A 21,520-nucleotide genomic window follows, 5' to 3' on the forward strand; every position below is an offset into this window, starting at 1 on the left:
TTGCTGTACTTTTTTACTTTTATTTGATTAATTTAATTATGAAGTATTGCTACTCTTGAGTAAGATTTCTGGATTCCCTGCCCACTAAATGAAAAAATTTAAAATCTTACAAAGTATTTCTGACTAGTTTCTTGTTCAAATATCTTAGTACACTTGAAATAAGACAAATCTAACTTAAAAGTAACTTTCTTAGTAAGAAACAGCAGCTTGTTTTAAGTCAATCATTTCTTAATATTGCTTTTAAAAAGTACTAGTCCCACTCTCAGATTATTATTTCACAAGACATTTTTTCCATGTTTTATTTTTCCATCAATATTAGTGAATTATTGACTTAAAATAAGCTCCTATATCTTGCTGAACAGTTCCTTGTTAGTTTATTCTTATCTCCAATGTACTAAGATATTTGCATTAAAACTAGAAAAAACCCCACTTTGCAATATTTTGTATTTTTTTCAGTGTAGAAACAAAATCTTATGTGTAATCTTCTGTTTTCTTGCTTATTTGACTTATTACTTGGGCCGGCTCTGGTTACGTCAAAAAGCAGATGCATTGTTTTCAATACCTGCTCTCTTAGACAGATTCCAGTCATTGCCGATAACTAAAGTGATAAACAATGCAACAAGACACATAATATTTTAAATTGTTTATTAAATATTGCATAATACCGAAGTCACAGCCGTGTGTGGTATCTTTATTTTAATATTGTTAATCTAACATCACTGCAAATCGAAGCAAACAAACCAAACCTGTTGCAGGTTGTGCATCTCATCAAACCAGCCCAATTATTTCAGTTGTTAATCGTTATTTCTGTGTCACACTCTTAGGTACTGGTTCTGGTTCGGTAACAAACAGACCGTGGTTACACTGAATTATGACCCGATGCATTTCAGTAAATCAAAATTTAAAAATGTCAGTAGCTGCGTTTCCATTCACCATTTAATTGTGCAATAATAAAAAAGTTTTATCGCTAGGAGGAGGTGCTTTTTGGACATATCAAAATTGGTTTTAGTTGCAAAACCGCTATAGAAACAATATCTTCCTGTCAAACGAGTCACATGATCAACAACCGGATGTTGTCACTGGCACAGACCACGAAGAAGAAAAGAAAAAAAAAACAGGAAGTAGTTGGAGGATCGCGGCACCGCATGTTTTAATGATTTATCGCGTGTACAAACGTATTCACGTGAGATTTTAATTCCGTTTCTTATTAAATGGAAACACTGCAATTAGGAAACTGTTTTATTCGACATTAGCGGAATATTAACGAAGTTTTGCGCACATTTGTAACGGAAACGCAGCTAATGAGGCAGAATTTTGTAAATCATCGTGATGCTCACAAATGGCAGCGAACGTGAAAACATGTGACCTTCTGTGCTTTGCCTCAAATCCTCCATAGTAAATAATCCGAGTGACAAGAGAGAACAATCTGAACCTCCTGCCGTTTACAGTCTATTTGCTCTATTTTACATATTTACAACATTTCCTTTTCTCATTTAGGATGAAGTTTGGACAACGCTGCCTGCATCACATTCATATCTGCAAACATTCATTCACTCCCTGATGCTGTATGGAGCACAATAGAGCACAAAACACTGCAGTAAGTATTTCCGACTGACTCATTTTTACATTGGGTGTTAAAAAAAATCTATTATTTAATATATATAATGGAAGTTTACAAAGCTACAAGTTGTCACACTCTCAACCAGCCAGACACGTTGATGTGAAGCTGAGGTTATAGAGGAACAAACATGTTGTGGAGGCCTCTGTGGTGAAAAAACATGAACGTTATATCAGTGCAAACCCACAGTGCAGCGTATCATCACAAACTAGCTGAGGAAATACTCGAGCTATGTTGGCAAAGCAGTTGGAGGGAAAAAACTGAATTAAACCCCAAAGAAATGGGAACACTGATTGTTCTGGTGACAAATCAAACTTCATTTACATGCCATATTTCCTTCATCTGATTTCTATCTAAAGTATGTTTGCTTTTTCACATTTTGTCACATCAGAAGCACAAACTTTAATAAAAACAATTGGGATTTTATGTGATCAACACAAATTTTTCTGCGAAAACAGAATCTTACCAATTCAGTTTGGTCTAGTTTCCTGTGCAAATATGGAATAAGACAAAACTAACTTAGAAGTTACTTTTCAGCGAGATATAGGAGCTTGTTTTAAGTAAATAATTCCTTAAAATTTATGAAAAATTACTATTTCCACTGGCAGATTACTTCACTTATAACATGGGAAAAATGTCATGGTGTAAGTGAAATATTCTACTAGTGGAACTAGAATTGGGTTGCTAGGTAACGGGTCGGGCTTGACTGTCGTTGCTAGGTAACGGCACAAGGCCAGTGGATTGTGAAATATGTGAAATAATCTGCTAGTGGAACTAGAACTTTTTTAAATCCACATTTAGAAATAACTGACTTAAAACAAGCTGCTGTTTCTTGCTGAGAAGTTACAGGTTAGTTTAGTTTTATTTCAAGTGATATTTGCACTAGAAACTAGATCAAGATTACTTATTACATCACAAGATTTTCTGTTTTTGTGGAGTGGAATAAATAAAAATCATGTTTAATGATTGTATTTAATGTCAGTACAAATTCCAACTGTTGTGACGTTGTCTGGGAACGTTAGTGAACAGAAAGCGACAGGAAGACAGACACAGCAGACAGGTCAGGAAATAACGGAGAGGTTTACAACAACAAGATCTCACAGAGGACACATCAGGGAAAAATAAAATAAAAACAGTAAGACACACTGCAGACGGAGAGCAGTAGTCAGTAAAAACAAAGAAATCATGGAAAAAATAAAAAGCTCGAGACTGTAGATGACGTTAGACTGGGGTGGAGGTTCATCTTCAGCAGCCAAAGCAACTATAAGATGGATCAAAGCATACAGATGTGTTAGAATGGCCTAGTCAAAGTCTAGACTTGCATCCATTTGAGAATCTTTTTTGAAAGACCATTCAAAGTGAGCTGGAGATATTTTGTAAAGAAGAATGTGCAAAAATTAGGTTATGTTTTGAAAACTAATACAGTTTAGTTCCACATATGAAGTAGCACAAATCTGATGTTTTTTTTTTATGTTTTTGAATGAAAGGGTCGCAGTTGTACGGAACAGGATTAGGGTGACTGGAAAAAAAAAGTAATAAAAATTTTTAAAATTCTGGCTTCTTTTTCTCTGAATCGGAATAATTTAAATTGTTTATGCACCATGCAGAAAATCTCGTCTTAAAACTCAAACATGCCAATTAAATCTGACAGGCTTTCAGTGAGGACAAAGAGCAGGTTTACAAACTTTCATGAGCTAACGACATAATTAACATACATCTAAGAATATCTGATTATTTGGAATTTGACGCAGATTGACACAGAACCAAAATTATGACTTAAAAGTCAAAATTTTATTAAAATTTTTTTTCCTGGCTAATCCTCTTCCATACATTTGGGCCATTCACACTGCTGTGGAAAAAGTCAGATATGCACAGAGATCCAATTTGCGTCGCATTCTGCTGTGTGAATGCTGCCTCATAGTTTTCATATGTAAGCTGCAATTATGCCGTAATTATTTGTGTTGATCTTTCATTAAATCCTAGTAAAACAAAATGAAGTTTGTAACTGGAAGTTGACAAAATGTAAAAAAAAAAAAGTATGAGTATGAATACTTTTCAAGGCACTGTACAAAGGGATAACAACTGATGGTCTGCTATGCTGTAATTGAGAAATGATTATTATAATCTTTGCACAGAGCCCTGATATGCACCAAAGCAGCGTAAAAATACCTGTTTAGCAAATAACCCTCAAACTACAGCGTCATGCTGCTCTGTGCAGGTCATAACAAGCTCTACAGGTATCTGCAGAACAATGCGGCAGATCTGTTCAGGACTAACATGCACAGAGCTGAGACAGACAAAAACAAGACGGATCCTAAAGAAAACACCAAAAAAAAAAGATCAATAATGATCCTTGTTTTTGTAGGTAGCTTAACTCTGGGATGTGGCGTTTCTCACACAGGAAGACGGCTCTGATGCTTTCAGAGGATCTAAAGTGAAACCCCGTCACCACCTCTGTGGGAAGATGAATTGGGTTGAGATGGGATTTCATGCTCCAGTTTGATTTTACAGTGCATGCAGAACATTTACAGAACGAAAAACAAACACGTGCTCGTTTTCAGAAGGCCTCATGTGTGTGGATACAATCTGATCACAGAGGATGTGGTTAAAACTTCTACAAGAATCAGTAAAAATCACATTCCTGGACTAAAACTAAATAGCAGTACTCTGCAAAAACACAAAATATTTCCTAGTGGAAATATCTTAGTACACTTAAAATAAGATAAAAATGACTTACAAGTAACTTTTCAGCAATATATAGGACCTGGTTTTAAGAAAATAACTAAATGTTAATAAAAAAGTGCTAGTTTTCCTGGCAGATTAGTTCACTTATTGGAAAAATGTATTGTTACACATGAAATGATCTGCCAGTGGAAGTAGAACTGGGTTGCTAGGCGACAGGCTATGCTTGACTGGCGTTGCTAGGTAACGGCACAGAGCCAGCTGTCAGTGGAACTAACTTTTTCTTTAATATTAAGGAATTGTTAACTTAAAACAAGCTCCTATATCGTTCTAAAAAGTTACCTCTAAGTTAGTTTTGTATTATTTTTAAGTGTATTAATAGATTTTCACTAGAAACTAAACCAAAAGTATTGTGATTTGCAGTGTAGGTCATCAGATCAATCTGCTTTTATCTTTTTAGCTGGGGACAAACAGGAAGTTAAGTGCTACCACACCCGTCTGGTAGTTGTGCTGAAGGCGTTGGATCACTAGCTACCTTAAAGGCATCACTTAAATCAAATCAAATCAAATCAAAAGCGCGAGTTTCACATGTAGAGAACATGCATCACAGTCCATGTGTCCTGGATTGTGTTTGCTACAGAAACAATATAAAAAACAATAGGCCTTCGCAGCGCTTTCGCTGCTCAGGCCTAAATATAGCATTTTAAATAAGCTTGTTGTGTCTACACATGCACCCGGCTGCATCAAGAAGAACGTTTGGTTGGAAAACAAAACAAGGCAATACTGAAGCGGTATCTGAAGCGTTAGGATTACACAGAGGTGTAACAGCTTTAACATTCCCCTAAAAAATAACAACACTGAATTTATGGTGAAATAAAAGAAAAAAAAAAAGAAGCAAAATCAGACCAGCTCCAGCAGGGGTCGCTAACGTTACAGACGGTTAAAGGGCAAATATCATCATATTGAAGAGGCAGAAAACTCAATATTTAAAGTACCTCACCTTCTGTTTGTTTCCAAAGTGAATAATTTTTTGAAACAAAAGAGCTTTTCAGGCCACGCCCCCTAAAACAGGAAGGCACAACCATATTTGGATAATGTATTTTAGTTACTGTAGATAATGTGTTTTCTGCACATAAATCTTTTGTTTCCTTGACAAAAAATTAACATTTTAAGGCACAGGTATTAAACTTGCGGCCCGCGGGCCAAATCCGGCCACTGTGACCATTTATGTGGCCCTCTAGACTGCAGAGAGCCACATAAATTGAACTTTAAGATACCAGTTGTGTACTTAAACATTATTTAATCAAAAAAACAAATAATGTATACGACCAAATTACATGAGTGTGAAAAGAAGTTAAAAAATGTTACATTTTATGAAGGACTAATTAAGTGTAGATAAGTTTCAACAGTTTAACGGTTAGTTTTATTAATACATTCTGCAACAACTGGTCTTTCTAAGACATTCATGATCTAGATGTGGCCAAAAATGAAAATGTTTGGCTTCCATGTTTTAAGGCAAATATGTGGAAAGAGGATGGAGTCAGCATGTTTGCCACAAAGATATCCTATCATAGAAAAATTTGATTGAAATTCAGAAATTATTTAAAGTTGACACGCAGCTCGAGCTACTAGCAGTCGACTGCCAGACCACCAAGTTCATCAGGCTGGAACAATTTTTTTTACCAGTAACTGCAACATCTGTTCTTCATCAGCGTCTGAAGCCACTTGATGCAAACGTTGATGCAATCTTGTTGGTTGTGCAGGAGGCTCCACTTCTGCTTTTCAAAGAAGTGTGGTTGTAAAATGACGCATCTGTTTGCAGCAGTACGTGGATTTGTTGGGAGGGGTGACCAGCTGCAGCTTATATGGATTTAAAGTGACAGAGCCCTAAAACAGCTCATTCTGAAACTGAGCAGACTAAAATCTCATCATCTCAGAATGATTTGTGCAAAAAATGAAATGAACATGTTATGTTTAGGCCACAGACCGACCATAACCTGTTCAAGGAAGAATTATAGGTCATCTTTAATAATAATGATATATGCCCTTTAAACTCAAAATGATTGTTTTCTTCAATCAGAATAAAAGGGGAAAAGTCTGTTTGACAGACAAAATTTCACATCTGGGAAGTAAATTTGATATTTTTGAATTAAGAAGATCCATGATTGATGATTCGCACCTCTGATCCCGAAAGGTGGCTCCACAAAAAATGACGTTTTTCCCTCCTCCACAGTCCTTCTTAGGTAATAAGATCCACTGTGATGTGGTGATCTAGACCAGGTGCTACATAAACACACGGACGTACTGGAAGCTATAATCTGTGCAACACCAGCTAATTCGAGTGACGTAATCCCCACATGTTGGAGACGGATGGATTCTGCCCAGAAGTGAGTAACGTGTGATGGCGGTTTGGGTGGAGAGAGCGCCGTCCCCTCCGCCGTCCTTCCACATCCCCCCGGCCGCACTGATCACTTCCCCAGACGAACGTATTCGCCTGGCCAGATGACTGTTCTACCCAGCAGCCAATGCGCAGTAGTAATAACTTCCCCAAGCTTGACAGGCAACCGTGTGTTACAGGCAGATTAGATATCGTTACAGTTTCACTTCCTTCACGTAATTCCCAGGGAAAGTCCCAAACTGTTTTGTCCTCTTTGATGTGCCTGTGGAGGAAAACAGGAAAAGGGGAGTAAGTGACGGGATTCTGCTGCAGAGAAAGTTACACTGTCATCCATTAGAAACTCTATATGGAGCAATGTGACCCAGCGACGCATGGTCCTCCCTCTGCAGGAGGCTTCATGCATGCTGTGTATGGCAGGCCATTTTAACATAAAATCAATTTCACTACACTTACATTGCAGATATCTGAAACTGGTTCATGACTAGATGTAATGGTAAATAAAAATATCTCTTTATTACATTCTGACTAGTATAAATGAGGTTAAATTTACCATTAAAGGAGACCAATTATCCAAAACTCACATTTTGTACCTTTTCTGCTTCCATTTGGGTTTCTACTGCTTCTAAAAAACTCAAGCACTTAAAAAAATAGCCAGCTTTTTTGGCAATAAGTTAATGTTTCCAAAACCTTTTTGAGTGCAACTTTACAAGTCAGTAATGATGAGGTGTCCCTCAGCCAGCTACCCCATCCCGTTACCTAGCAACCTTAGCAGAGTTTCAGCACGTTTGGTCAGCTGGTTTTACTGCTTTATGTCCCGTGCAATGGCTACTGGAAAAGACGGTTGTTTTATTGTTGAATTACCATCCAGAAAACACTCATTGAATTGAATTTTCTACAAGCTTATTTTATTTTCTTCCAATTCCTGTATTAGTGTTTTATTATCAAATCAAAGTTTATTGGTCGACCTTGCATTAATACGCCCTTATTAATATGTTACTTGAAAATGGTTTCAAACCACAATATTAATCACAATAATTACTAGTTACTCATCTCATTTTTAGATTTGTAGAATGTGATTACAGATAAGACGGTCACGATAACAAATTTAGCTGGATGATAAATCATCCCAGAAGTTATTGTGATAAATGATAATATTGTTTTGAGAGAACTGAAGGAATGTAATGGTAATCTGGTACACATTTTCAAAGACCAATAAACTTTAAAGTTGAATGAATATTTATCACTGGAACAGGAAGACTTTTTAAATATTAAAAATAAATAAACAAAACAACAAACAACAAATAAATGAATCATGAAGTCTCTCTAATCAAAATTGTCCTTCAAAAAATGTCTAGTTGAGGCCAAAACACCAGACTGAAGACTTTTATCATCTAGTTTTTGGTAGAAAAAGAGAAAAGCAATACATCGTGCAAATGGAAATTTCATGTGACTGATTTATTGCGACAGGCTGATTTTATGTTAAAATGGCTTGCCATATGCTACAGTGTCTGCAAGCCTGTGCTGTCATTGTGCAGAAACCCTGTATGGATTAATGTCCTGCAGGACGTACCGACAAACCAGCCGTCATCGCATTTTTCCATGACACTGACGAGATCTCCCTCCTGCAGCTCCAGCTCGTCGTCATTCTGAGGCACATAACTGTACAAAGCCTGGAAACTGCAGCGGCGACACAGAGAGCACTTTGTTAAAACCAGCAGACCGGCTACGTCTAATGAAAGGAGGGGGAGGGGCTTCAGCTGAATCGCAAAAATAAAAAACAAAAAAGTGAAACTGTAAATAAATGTCACTCACATTCCACAGCTGAGACGGCTCGGCTCCGGGCTGCTGCTGTGGGACTGGGGTTGCTGGGAAATGATGAGACATGGTTTACTGGGGTGGGGGTGCAGTCTATGGAGAGAGTCATTATGGTGGTGGGACAGGGTGCTGCAGTACCTCACTGAGGTCTCAGCAATATTCAAGATCTCATTACACACTGCCTCCTGGTGGGAGCAGGAGTCGCCAGAGAGACATACAAGAGTCCCGGAGGAGGCCGAGGTCAGGGGGAGGTTTAAGGAGTTAGAAAGAGGTGGGGGAGGGGGGTCCGGTACGAAGCAAAGGCAGGAAAAAATGGGGAATACGGGAGTAATCCATTCAAAGCCAGAAGAAAAAGTAGAGATGTTGGTGAAGCCCAGGAGGAGAGGAATGAAACACCAGAGTGGGAGCATGGAGACAGGAAACATGAGACCGTTAGTTCATCGTTACAGGATATTAGTCAGTGTGAGCATGCAGACTTAAAGGGACGCAGGTGGCCACAGATAGACGTTTAAAGGGACAGTACTATGTTTTCCAGGCACATAATGCCAGTTTTGTTTACCAGGCACAAATAAGTTTATAGCACAATCAAAGCAACCTTCAGTTGTCATAAAAATGTTATTTAAAATTTGACTTAAAAACTCCTGCTCTTTCTGAGACTCCTCCTTCAGGAAGTTATCACACTGCTCCTCTATTAACCCTTTAATAACATTTTTACCAGGATTTTACTGAGAAGTAGCTTCTATAATGAGCTCAGCAGGTGTCTGCTAATTGCTGCTGGCTAGTCTGAAGGAGCTGACTGGGGAAAGGACTGCTCTGTAAAGTGGAAGCTTGAAAACCGCAATTATGAGCTAGAAAGAAATAATTGTAACTTTCAAAATCATAATTTTAGCTTTCAAAGTCATAAGTATGAGTTAAAGATTATAATAAATGAGATGGAAAGTAATAATTTTGACTTTTGAAGTAAATTTTGAAGAAAGTCACTTTGTTTATCTAAGGAAGGTTGCTTGAGTATTTCATAATAACTTTGAAAGCTAAAATTATGACTTCCTCGAGGGCGGGGCTAATTCCAACCTGGCGTTTTGCACCACTGAATGGTTTCATGGAGATTAAAGGATTTCTGAAATGTGCATGAAAGACTCAAAGCAACACTCCAGGTTTGTTTGTGACGCGGGAAAAACATGTTAACACCATGGAAAGCTGAAAAAAGTCAATTTTACATAATGCTGCCCCTTTAAGACAGTAATTCATTTTCTTCCTAAGAGTCACATAAAGCTGTTTTATATTAAATATACAGTTTATTTGTTCATTTATTAGCATCAACCACTAGCTTCCACCAAAGTGGAATAAGCAATAATTCAATTAAAATGAGCTCATTAATTTTCATTCTGATTATTTATATTGTTTTGAAGGGCAATTTTTGTCAGCTGCTCCTCTGAATTCTATAACTTTAAAATTATACACATAACAACATATTGCTCGAACATCCAGAAGCCTCATGCAGCCTCCAGGTTAATATATTGGACACAGACACAGGAAGCAGCACAAAGATTCAGTCATGATTACGAGCCAGAAAGAAATAATTGTAACTTTCAAAATTTTAATTTGGGCTTTAAAAGTCATAATTATAAGATAAGTTATGAGATACAAAGTCATAATTATAATGTCAGTAAAATCATAATTATAAGATATAAATCATAATTAAGAGATTCAAAGTCATAATTCTGTCTTTCAGAGTCACAATTTTGAAAAGCAAAGCAATAATTATAAGACATAAAATTATAATGTCTTTTAAAGTCTTTTTTTTTAAGTCAAAATTACTTTTGGGATTTTAATTTTTCTTTCATGGGATATATGGGCTTCCATACACTTTTTTTTTATTTTTTATTTTTTTACATCTATTAGCTAGGACATGCTTTAGTGCGCAGCATATGTTTAAAAACGTAAAGTTGTTTAATTTTCTTAGTCATCTGTAATCTGAAGGATGGTTTTTGACGCTTAGGAAGAAAACAAATCAAGAGTTTCCCTAAATGTCAAACTTTTCTGGATGAATTGTTTGTTGTCATGAGGCACAACTTTACACATAATGGAAGTTAAAGATGAAGTGAGTTTAACGGCGTTTTGCTCAAAGTGAGATTTTCTTACCGCAAATGAGTTAACGTTGTTGTTCTCCTGGATGTCGTACGGCATCACGGGGCTCCTGGAGATCCGTCCCAGATGGTCGGCCTCGTTCTTCACAAACTGCAACACACACACACACACACACACCACCAACGTCTTTTAATAAAAGTTTAGATGACTGAGCTGAAACCTGTCCGAACCCCCTGTCAACCTCACGGCAGATTTATTCACATAAATCGCTCGATTAAATGGATTAACTCACGAAAGACCTCAAAATCAATCTTGGTTTTTGACGCCATGTTTTTCTCCTCATCGCGTTAAAATTTTTCTCCGTTAAATTCACCGCTTTTCCGTCATCACATCCTCAACTTTGTAACATATCAGTTTCTCAATGAAAAGTTTCAGCTGGACTTAATAAAGTGCTATTAATGTGAATCTTAAGGAACTTATGGTTTATATTTAAAAACAGAACCCCATCGAGTGCATTTTTCATCCCACATCGGACCGTTCCCAGTTCCGGTTCCGCTGACATCGTAGTGTCTGTATCAACGGACTCCCGGCTTCAGGATGACAAGAGGCGCCCTCTGCTGGATGAAGGCCAAACTACAACACTAAAAGAAGGTCGAAGCGGACGTTCTTAGTGAATCGACTGGAACTAATTTTAAGCTAATAAACCATTATTACACAATTAATCATAAGTTGATTAATTGTCTACATCCCTAATTAACACAAATGAAACCTATAAATGGTCACCTGACTAAACTTCCAAAGTCCAGTAGCAGCTAAGCTATCGATGCACAGGAAGTAGTTAGCATTTCCTGTTAGCGTCAGTCTCTAATAGCTTGTCTTGGCAAAACTATCTTTAACGATCTCAACTGGTCGTAATTTTCATATCCTCATGCCAGGAGTTGAACTGGAACTTTTCTTCTAATCCTGAAAGTCTTTCACAGCTATGAAATGCAGGCACACAAACACCGCAAAACCACTGAATGTTAGTGAACACACAACAGCATGCTTTGCGCTACAGCCTCGATCTTCTGCGAAGACCAGCAGGACTCTGTGCAGCTACAGGTCAAACCCACAGTGCCTTGAAAAATTATGCACACCCCTAAAACTTTTCCACATTTTATCACGTTAAAAATCATTAAATTCAGTTTTTCAGCTTCATTTGAGGTTTTACGTGACAAAACACAAAACAGAGCATTTTTGAGGAATGGAAGGGAAAATTATGAATTGTTTTTTAATAGTGCAAACGGCAAAACAAATGCAATAAAAATGTTGGCAACAGAAAATAGAAGCAAAATCTTGTAATTACAAAAAAAAGATGCAAATAGCGAAAAGAACAGGAAGTATGGAAGGCTGCAAACTTGCTCCACAATAGGAAGTCCTCCAAACCACTAGGGGGACTCTGGAGTACCTACGTAAAGATGCTCCTGTTCTGTAATATTGTAAATGACACGAAGTATGACCCTCTTTTTCTTCCAGTCTCTAATTTAAGCTACTTAAGATTTGTAATTGTAGTTAGGACTGCAACTAACAACTATCTTAATATTCAGTTAAATATTAAATCTGCAATCTGTTTTTGCAGATTTTTCTTTGACTCACTTAAGTTTTGTTTATGTAATATTAGAAATACATCAAAAATGCATATTATCAATTCAATTCCTTTTTTGAATAAGAAAATACATATTTTATTGCCTAAAATGCTGCAGCACAGCATTCCTTTTGTAGCATGAATGATTTGGTTCTCATGGCAACATATTTGGACACCACTGGGTTCAGAGGTTGTGAATACTTTTCCAAGGCGCTGCAAAAGTGATGAGCACACATCAGAACCACATCCACAGCTACTCTAGGGAGGTCAAAGGTCGTTTTGCAGTGAACACCACACACCATGCAGGTGGTACCTCTGCAGGGCTACTCTGTCTGCTGCCCCGGGCCGCCCGGCCCCGCTCCCCCTCCGCGCTCTCCACCTCGCTCAGCCAGCCTTCAAGCACTGGCCCGCCGCTGGGGCTCACGCTGCGCGACAGGAAGTCCTCCCCCTGTGGCGGAGTGAAGGTGAGGAAGGGCGTGGCCGAGCCGGGCCTAGGCGGGTGCGGCGGCGGCAGCGGGGAGGCGGAGGGCGACGCCATGGGGGAGACGTAGGGCACGGGGCTGGCGGAGTACGGCGGGGGCAGGTACTCGCCCCAGCGGTAGGAGACGGTGGGCGGCGGCGGCAGCGGGGGTGTCGGGGCGGCGGGGGGGCTGCCACCACCCACGGTGAGGGAGATCCACTCGGAGGAGACGGCGTGGACCTCGGGCGAGACGGAGCGGCGAGGGGAGCGGGGCAGCGGCAGGGGGGAGGTGGTGAGGCGGTTACGATACAGCTTTTTACACAAGATGGAGGGAGCAGAGCGGGAAATAAAGGATGAGAAAAATTCACCAAAACAACAAAAGAGAGATGAAGTGAACACAGAGAGGACAGAGGGACATAACGAGAGCTGGGCAAGTTAAAAACTAAATCTCAATTTTCTTTCAAATGTTTTCCTAAAAAAGAAATTGGGAATGAGAAAATATTTTCAAAAAGTGGATTTTTGCTTTAAGTGTTTGATGTCTGTCTGTCTGACAGTATTAAGGCCAGGCTACAAGAATATTTGTTTAATTATAAAGTCATAGTATTAGTAGGGCTTGACGATATTACTGAGAAAAGTATCATGATATAAGTGTTTCATATCAGTTGATATCAATAATTATTGATTCGCTTTTTAGTTTTAAATATCTGAAATACTGCCAGACTATTTTCAAGTAATAATAATGCAAGTAAATTTTTCAAAAACTAATAAACCTTAATTTGGTGACGAGTACTTAATATTGGAACTGGAAGGTTTTTTTTTATGTCCAAAATAAATAAACAAAACAACCAAAAATAATAAAAAAATAGAAATAAAACTCACACACAACTGAAGCTATAAATAAAACGGATTAAAAAGTCTCTGTAAATAAAATTTTAGTTCAAAAAATGCGAATCGTCAGAGTGGAAATTATTAATCTAATTTTATTTTATCATGCTATTAATTGCTTATTATGACAGGTTTATTCTCCAAATTTCTCATTTTGATTTTTTGGTATTTCTCACATAAAATTACGACTTCATCCTCCTAATATTCCGACTTTATTTTTGGAAAAATATGACTTTATTTGCATAATAAAAGAACAATTTTAGCTTGGCTGTAATATTTTGTTGTATTGTTTCCTTGAATTCAGAATCCAAATAAACAGAAGTTTTAAAACACGCTTGTCAAACAAGATGGCCGCCCTGGACCATGGAAACCCACAGAGAGCATTGGTGGAAAAAAAATCCAGATTTTCCAAATATTATCATGTTAATGAATTTATCGCCCAGTCTTAAGCACGACCCAGATAACGGCGCTGACCTGCGGCGAGGCGTTGGTGCTGCGCTGTGGCGAGTGGCTGACCGGCGGGTCCGGGTAGTCCACGCCGTTCTTCACGCGCGGCCGCTTGTGCACTTCCACGTAGGTGACAGGGAAGATGCCCTGCCGATTGGTGCCGGGGATTTTCCCCTCGTACCAGTTCTCATCCACTCTGCGGATCAGCGTGATCCGCTCGCCCTGCAGAACCACCAGGTCGGGTCAGAACGGTTCTGCTTTAGTAGTATTATCATCACCACAGACAGATGATTCACCTTCCGGAAGGACATCTCCACCACTGTGTCTCCCTTAAAGTTGAAGCGGGCGACCGCTTCTCCGTACTCCAGAACCTGGACCGGGGCGCTTTTCTTTGGCTGGGCTTTCTCTGTCGGAGGCAGGAGCTGCAGCATAAAACCATTAAAGGTGATTAATCGTATGTTAGGATGGGAGACACAAAACATGTTCAGTACATTCTTTGCTAAAAGTCAGCAAACAGATGCACAATTATGCAACGGTACATCTTTGAAAAGCAGAAGTGGAGCCCTCTGCATAATGAACAGAAATGCAGCAAACAGTTTCTGGTTTCTTAGCCGACTGAACCAACCTCAACGTAACTTCGTGGGAAAATGCCGACTCTTCCATGATGTTCGCCTTCATACCAGTTCTGATCAACTTGTCGGATTATGTACACAATATCCCCCTTTTGAAACGGTAATTCCCTGAAAAACCCAAACAGCAAACTTTATTAGTTTAAAGTTTTGAAAAACGACTGACTATTATCATTATTCTGATGATTTTCACTTACTTTAGGCTTTCTGCTCTGAAGTCAAAGCGCGCCATGGCTGGAGTTCTCTGTGTAGAAATGAAACTTTTCAGTTTTCTGGATAAAATCACGAGCAACATCATTAGTTTATCAATAAAATTCCAGCACATTTTAATTGGATTGTTCTTTCTGGCTCTTAAATGGCACGTAGTAAAAGAAGATCATCCTGGGTCGTGTTGTGAGCTTGATATGCTTTTATTTTCAGTTTTGACTGAAAACAGAAAGTAAAGTGGAGTAAATTTCCACCAAATACACTCAAATTTTTAGATTAACATCAAATACTTAGAAGAAAAAACTCAGGTATTCTTTGCTATTTAAAATTTGCGTGAAAAAAATATTATTTTCAATTATTAAATTCATGATATTAAAACTTATATATTTTCTGAGGTTATCAGTATCAAAATTCCTTTTTGTGTCATTCATTTTTTCCAGAAAATTATGTTTTTCCTTGGATAAAATATTCTTAAATTCTTAAAATTGATGAGGAGCAGCAGAATTCAATGGAGGTTGAGCGATAAATCAATTTGATCAATTTATCAAATTTTTGAAAATTAAATTTTTTGGAAAACCTGGATTTTTTTCAGATGACGTAAATTGCTTGTGTTGGCGGAAAAAATAAATTTCACATCAGTTCAAAAGACAAATAAACAGATTCCATAAACACAAAAACGATTTTCAGTTTAAGTTAATTTTATAAACGCACAATATAGTCCTAGTGAATTATGGTTTTTATTTTATTTATTTCAGTTCACAAAAATGTTTTCTCAATTTCAGTTTCTGTTATTTTGAAAAATGTCTTGTTAAGTGACATTCTGGGCAGAGCTAGAACTCGGTTGCTGGGTAACGGGCTGGGCTGGCGTTGCTAGGTAACGGGCTGGGCTGGCGTTGCTAGGTAACGGTGCGGGGACAGTTGACTAATCTGCCAGTGGAACTTTTAGTTTTTCATCAATTTTAAAGAATTATTGACTGAAAACAAACTTCTATATTCCTGAAAATTTACTGTTACATTAGTTTTGTCTTATTTCAGGAGTGCTAAGATATTTTCACTGAAAACTAGACAGAAATATTTATTTTTCAGTGTGCAGAAAGTCCCCCTCCTCCGTCTTCCTGCCTGCAGCGGTGATAAGACTCGACTCTGCGTTGTACCTCGACGCCTGATTTCCGTTTCTCGGCGTTATCTGTGATGTTGAGCAGGTCTCCGAAGCGCTCGTTGGTGATGAACTGGTGGTGCGTCGGCACAATCCCTGTGTGCCTCCGGGCCGCGATATCTGCCTCTTCCTGTTCCCGCTTCAGCCGCCGCTGCTCTTCCAGGATTTTCTGTCAGGAAAACAAATCAGAAAGCTGCATTTCTGTTGCTAATTTCTAAAAAATCTGCACACATTTTAGCGATGAATTCACCTCTTTGTCCCCATGACGCTTCCTCAACACTTCATCCTGGCTTTCCCCGTGAGCTGGGGACGAGTCTGACAGAAACAGCAAAGTGATTTAATCACTAACTTTACATCACATGGCAGCAATTTCAAACTAAAATGTTGCAGTCACCTCCTCAATTTCAGTCAACTGAATGAAAGGAAATACTATAATAAACATGCACAGATCAAATGACCACAAAAAACAAGGTGCACTGCAAAAAAAAACATCTGCATGCAGACAAGGATGAAAACAATGACCAAATGCTGGAAAAAATATATAAAATTACAGTAAACTCCAGTAAAAAATAAAAAATCAACATGAAATCATGAGAGTATTGATGGTGAGTGACCAACATTTTTTTTTAAGTTTAAATTTATTTAATTAATTTATCAATTCCCAAACAGGAAATATCTAATCTGTTTGGGAAGTAAAGATGGACGATGTGTCTAAAAGTGAAAAATGACGGAAAACCAAAATTAATATAGAAATGCATCAGTTATGTAAGGTTATAATGGATATAAAAAGCCTGCAGATCTCTGCTAAGATGCCCGGTTTCTACGACGAAGGGAAAAAAGTCATTTCAAAACTTAACTGTAACCTCTGACCCCAACTGCTTCATGTCTGCATGCGGTGAGCAGGTGGAACCAAAGTTAAATTTACTGTTTGTGCTTCAATCTTTGCCAAAACGCTAATTCTGATTAGCTAAATGGGTTCTTTGTCAATGTTGTGCTACAGCTTTCTAGCGGTAAAAGCCAGCACCAAAGCATGATACTGCCACTATCATGCTTCACATGAGGTATTGTGTTCATCTGCAGCATTTGCTACATTTTCAGCTGCTGTGGTTCTCCTTCACACTGGCCTGAGTCAGATAATCCAAACTCATTGAAAATCCTGCTCCCCTCCTCACCTGTGGGGGCGCTGCACCAAGAACTACTGGAGGAAACGAAGAAGACACGAAGAGCAATTTCCTCCTTCACCAAATGTAAACAAAACTGGAGTAGCGTCAGATATTAGCTATTGTAGGATTTCTCTTTTGTCTTTGGTAAAAAACCACAAGTCATTCCTCCTGTTAGCGCTAGACTATTGTGTTTGTTTTGGTTGTATTTACCTAGAATGCCCTGTGCTGTAGACCACTTCCTGTTTTTGGAGTGGGCTCTGGTCTGCTTGGTGTTCACACAGCATTCAAACTTCACCAGAGTTCACTTTTTTGCCAATTACATGTTCAAACCTCCAGGTCAAAAATCAATATTAACGATTAATTACATTTTTGGACTTTCTTCCCCACCATTGCTTTTCTGGATTAATGTCAGCACACCCAAGGCGGCCATCTTGTTTCACAAACCTATTTAACAGCTTCTTCTCTTGGAATATTAGGCAGGATAATTCTTCTTATAAGGATACATTCGTAATAATGCGAGAATAAAATCTTAACATTGAAACATTAGGAGAAAAAAAATAACAAAAAATTTATTTTCCAAGCATTTTTTCTATTAAAACTAAATTCTCTTGCAATTTTAAGACGTTCCTCTGGTAAAACTGTGTCTTTAATCTGATGATATTATGACTATATTCTTATAATTTCACAACAATTCTCATAGCCGTGCCTTAATACTCAGATGTAAAACTCAGAAGCAGTGACTGAAGTAATAGCAACTTATTGAATTTTTTTCTGTCAGTTATAATTTCTTATTTAGAAAAGAGAGCAAGAAAAACTATTTAAACTGGATCTGGTATGAAATAAACTGGAGATTTTATTTTGACGCCTGTCGCCCAGCTCTACTCTCTGCTGATGACACTGAACTTTATAATGTATGGCTGTGACAAACAACTACAACCCAAGTTGTTTTGGTATTTCCTCCCTAAAAGATGCAGTTTGAGTCACATTACAGGTGAAAAGTTTCAAAAAGATATTTCATCATCACTTATGTCACAAAATCCAGGCGTTTTAGCAGCTTTCTCTTTATTTTCTTAATGTTTGGCTTTTGCTTTTCAGGTGAACTTCAGGTAAGTGTTTGCCAATCTTCAGCAGACATTTAAGTGTAAACTATAACTTGACAGATGTAATGCTTTTACAGCCTTTAGCTCTCTAAAGGCCGTGGCCACAGCGGCGGTATTTAGTGTTTAATAATCTCAAGAAAAAGCACAAAAAAGTCGTCATAAAGGAGAAAATTGGTTTGTTTGCAATTTGCAGTGTATAAAGGGTTCAATAATTTTGATTTTAAGTTGATACGTTAAATAGAGTTAGCATAATGGTGCTAAAAACAGAGTTGTATACATCGCATACAGGTAAGCTATGTTAAGCTAAACAGGCTAACTGTGTGGCTAGAAAAATTAGCATGTGTGCTAAACCACCAAAACAAACCTAGTAGTTTTCTCTGCTAATCAGATTAATGTGTTTTCTTTGGATAAATAAATAGTTTAGGCCAAATGTTCACTGTAATCTAAATCTAAATCTGTTCTCTTTTTCACTGCAATGGCCAATAATCTAAACCCTTTCTTAGTGCAGCGCCCCTACAGGCGAGGAGGAGAACTGCATATTCTAATTAGTTTGGTTTGTTTGACACAATGTAGCGTTAAAGAGAACAGCACCAGCTGAAAATGTAGTAAATGTTGCAATTTTGATCCCCAATTTAACCAAGTCTACCAAAGTATCAGGTGTGCAAACACCTTTAGACTGCAGTGCATTTAGACGAAATCGCAATTTTCTACGTAATCTAGACTCCTGGATGAGAGTTGTCATTCACAGTGGAAATGGAAGATGGACAGTTCCCTGTCACTTGAACACACCACACAGACTGGAAATGAGAGGACGGTGGCGTTGCTTTGTGGAGGAGGAAGGTGAAGATCAATGAGAGACCACAGAGCAGTGAAAGGGATGGAGTAACGACCTCTATGTTGAGCTGCCAGTAGGTTCCCGTTGGCGTCAAACACCTGGCCGTTACTCAGCCGCTCCGTCCCGCCGCCCTCCAGCTTTTCCACGGCCTCCAGGGAGGAGAGCCGCCGCGGGATGAGGGGCCTCTGGGCGCCCGCCGTCACCCTGGTGGCCAACAGTGTCCGTCGGGTTTGGTGCGGCTGCGGGTTCTTCCGTAACCTGAAGGGCGCTGGGCCCATAAGGAAGAGGTTTCCCGGCAGCATGGCCTTCCTCTCTGCAGCGGCCGGTTTGTCCTGCTGCCTCTCATGGCGCAGGATGGTGGTGAAGCGGGTGTAGGAGGCCGGGCAGGCGCCTTTGCACTTGCTGGGCTTGAGGAGGAGCGGATGGTTCAGGTGGTGCAGGTGGTGGTGGTGGTGGTGGTGGAGCGGAGGGGTTTTGGATCCGCTGAGGATCTGCTCCACTTCCTGTCCATCTCCCGACGACGAAGCCACCTCGTCCTCTGGAGACGAAACTCTGGAGTTCCCGCCCTCTGCCGCAGCGCTAACGTCCGTCGTTGTGGCTTCGGTTGTCAGGAGTGCCTCAGCGGACACGGCGGACACCACGTGGTCCGGGCTGGGGTTCCGCCCGGAGTCCAGGGCGGACAGCGACGATGAGCGGCTGGGGGCGGCACCAGACCGCTGGATCATCGTTTCGAACTCGCTGACCCGTGACGACACGTTGTCCCGTCCGACTGTCTCAACAGACTTCTCTGCATCGCTCTTGGCCGCCTCAAACAGCGAGGTGAGGCTGCGGACGCTGCCGTGCGGGCTGCAGCCGACCGAACTGGGCCGCTGGATGTGATGCATGGTGCGGTACAGGCTGGAGAACCCGGACGCGCTCCGTCTCACCGCAGGGGAGACGCTCCGGTCCTCCTCTTCACCAAAGCGCCCTGGGTAGATATCCTCGCAGCTGTGAGACTTGGGCTGTCTGGCGGCATCGGTCCTGCAGTCCTGGGTGTCACCACCGGGTGGCAGCAGCTTGGGCTTGAACTTAGAGGGCAGGATCTGCGGTATGCAGGCTTTGGCAGCGGACAGGGGCTTCTTACTCTTACACTGGTCACCTATTGCATTACTGGCAAGAACCGTTCGACTATTTACAGAGGAGCAGGGTGAAATTAAACAGCCATTCCCACCTTTATAATCCACTGGCAAGCATGCAGGACAACAGAATAAACAACATTAGATTACAACGGTCAAAGTTTACACACAAAAACAGTTTGAGTCTGAGCTAAAAACCAAACTCCATCAAAAGTGGATGAGAGGAAGCAGACTTGATGCTGTGAACATCAAGTAGATGTTTACTGCATGGTAAGAATGAAACCAGGAGGAATTCGCTCTCTGGCAGGAAACTACGGTGGCCCTGAAGGCCAAACCACATCAGCAAATCACTAAACACAAAATATTCAAAAACGCAATGACATTAACGCAGCACAACTACAAATTGAGAAAACAAAGTAAAAAACTAAAAATTAAGGGTTTTCTTAAGAAAATTAAGAAAACACAACATTAACTAAGCACAACACTCACTGCAGAGTCAGAACAATATCCGGTTCTAAAGCCAAGTTCTTGGGTTTCCCTCTTTTATTGTAATTGTGCTTAATGCTTAATTGTGCTTAACACAATTAATGTTGCGTTTTTCCATTTGTAGCTGTGTTTAGTGATTTGTTGATGTGGTTGAACCTTCAGGGCCACCGTAGGAGCCTGTATCGTCGACACAACGAGGGAACAGACGGCATTCAAACAGCGACATGCCATGAAATGTCATGTGAGGTTGGAGGCTGTTTAAGATAACTACAACTAAAGGCTCATCGTGTTTATCCAGCTTCAGGCTTCGGTGTGTTTCAGGGGATTTTAGGTGATCGATCAGCGCAAAATAGAGAGAAATTGTGAAGTAGAAGAAAAAGGATTAGTGCTGAAACGCAGCAGTGCTGACCACTGACAACTGAAAACCATGCATAACTTTCCTTTCACTTCACAAGCTAAACTTTAATAAAATATGAAAAAGTTATAGTTTCTAACGTTGCTTTCATTGTTTGATGTTTGCAGAATCTGCAGGCGGCGCTGCTATCACGCTGCTTCCCTGAGTTTGTGAATTAAAAATACATCCTGATCCAGCCACCCTGCAGTTAAAATGTTGAAATCTGCTAGGAAAAGCTTGTGTCAGCGCCTGGTGACTCATGACTGCGATCCAGATGGTGCTGGGAAATGACACAACACTTCCACGTGATGCGAGGCTCCGCTGCGGAGCGAGCCACCGATCCGCCACATTCAAATCTGTCAGGAAAACACGCTGCGGAGGATGACTCTGCATTTTATTCATGGCAGACGAAGAGAAA

At 39.7% G+C, this 21,520-nt stretch overlaps 1 protein-coding gene across 2 annotated transcripts in view; it reads right to left on the reverse strand.

Annotated features, from left to right (window-relative positions):
* Positions 1-630: 630 nt before the first annotated feature.
* sorbs1 (sorbin and SH3 domain containing 1) overlaps positions 631-21,520 on the reverse strand; it is a 74,043-nt gene continuing 53,153 nt past the window's right edge. For both annotated transcript variants that reach the window (XM_088013223.1, XM_088013222.1), the window contains exons 15-26: positions 19,163-20,329; positions 16,260-16,324; positions 16,008-16,178; positions 14,844-14,890; positions 14,643-14,757; positions 14,314-14,439; positions 14,045-14,239; positions 12,539-12,997; positions 10,656-10,751; positions 8,511-8,698; positions 8,269-8,375; positions 631-6,960 (exon numbers count right to left, since the gene is read on the reverse strand). In XM_088013223.1, the coding sequence (XP_087869349.1) occupies positions 6,893-6,960; positions 8,269-8,375; positions 8,511-8,698; positions 10,656-10,751; positions 12,539-12,997; positions 14,045-14,239; positions 14,314-14,439; positions 14,643-14,757; positions 14,844-14,890; positions 16,008-16,178; positions 16,260-16,324; positions 19,163-20,329 (2,804 nt within the window). In that variant the 3' untranslated portion in view covers positions 631-6,892. The remainder of the gene's footprint in view (positions 6,961-8,268; positions 8,376-8,510; positions 8,699-10,655; positions 10,752-12,538; positions 12,998-14,044; positions 14,240-14,313; positions 14,440-14,642; positions 14,758-14,843; positions 14,891-16,007; positions 16,179-16,259; positions 16,325-19,162; positions 20,330-21,520) is intronic.

This window comes from Poecilia mexicana, unplaced genomic scaffold (genome assembly GCF_051168715.1).
Source record: "Poecilia mexicana isolate PSO_F unplaced genomic scaffold, ASM5116871v1 scaffold_15, whole genome shotgun sequence".
Classification (NCBI taxonomy): domain Eukaryota; kingdom Metazoa; phylum Chordata; class Actinopteri; order Cyprinodontiformes; family Poeciliidae; genus Poecilia; species Poecilia mexicana.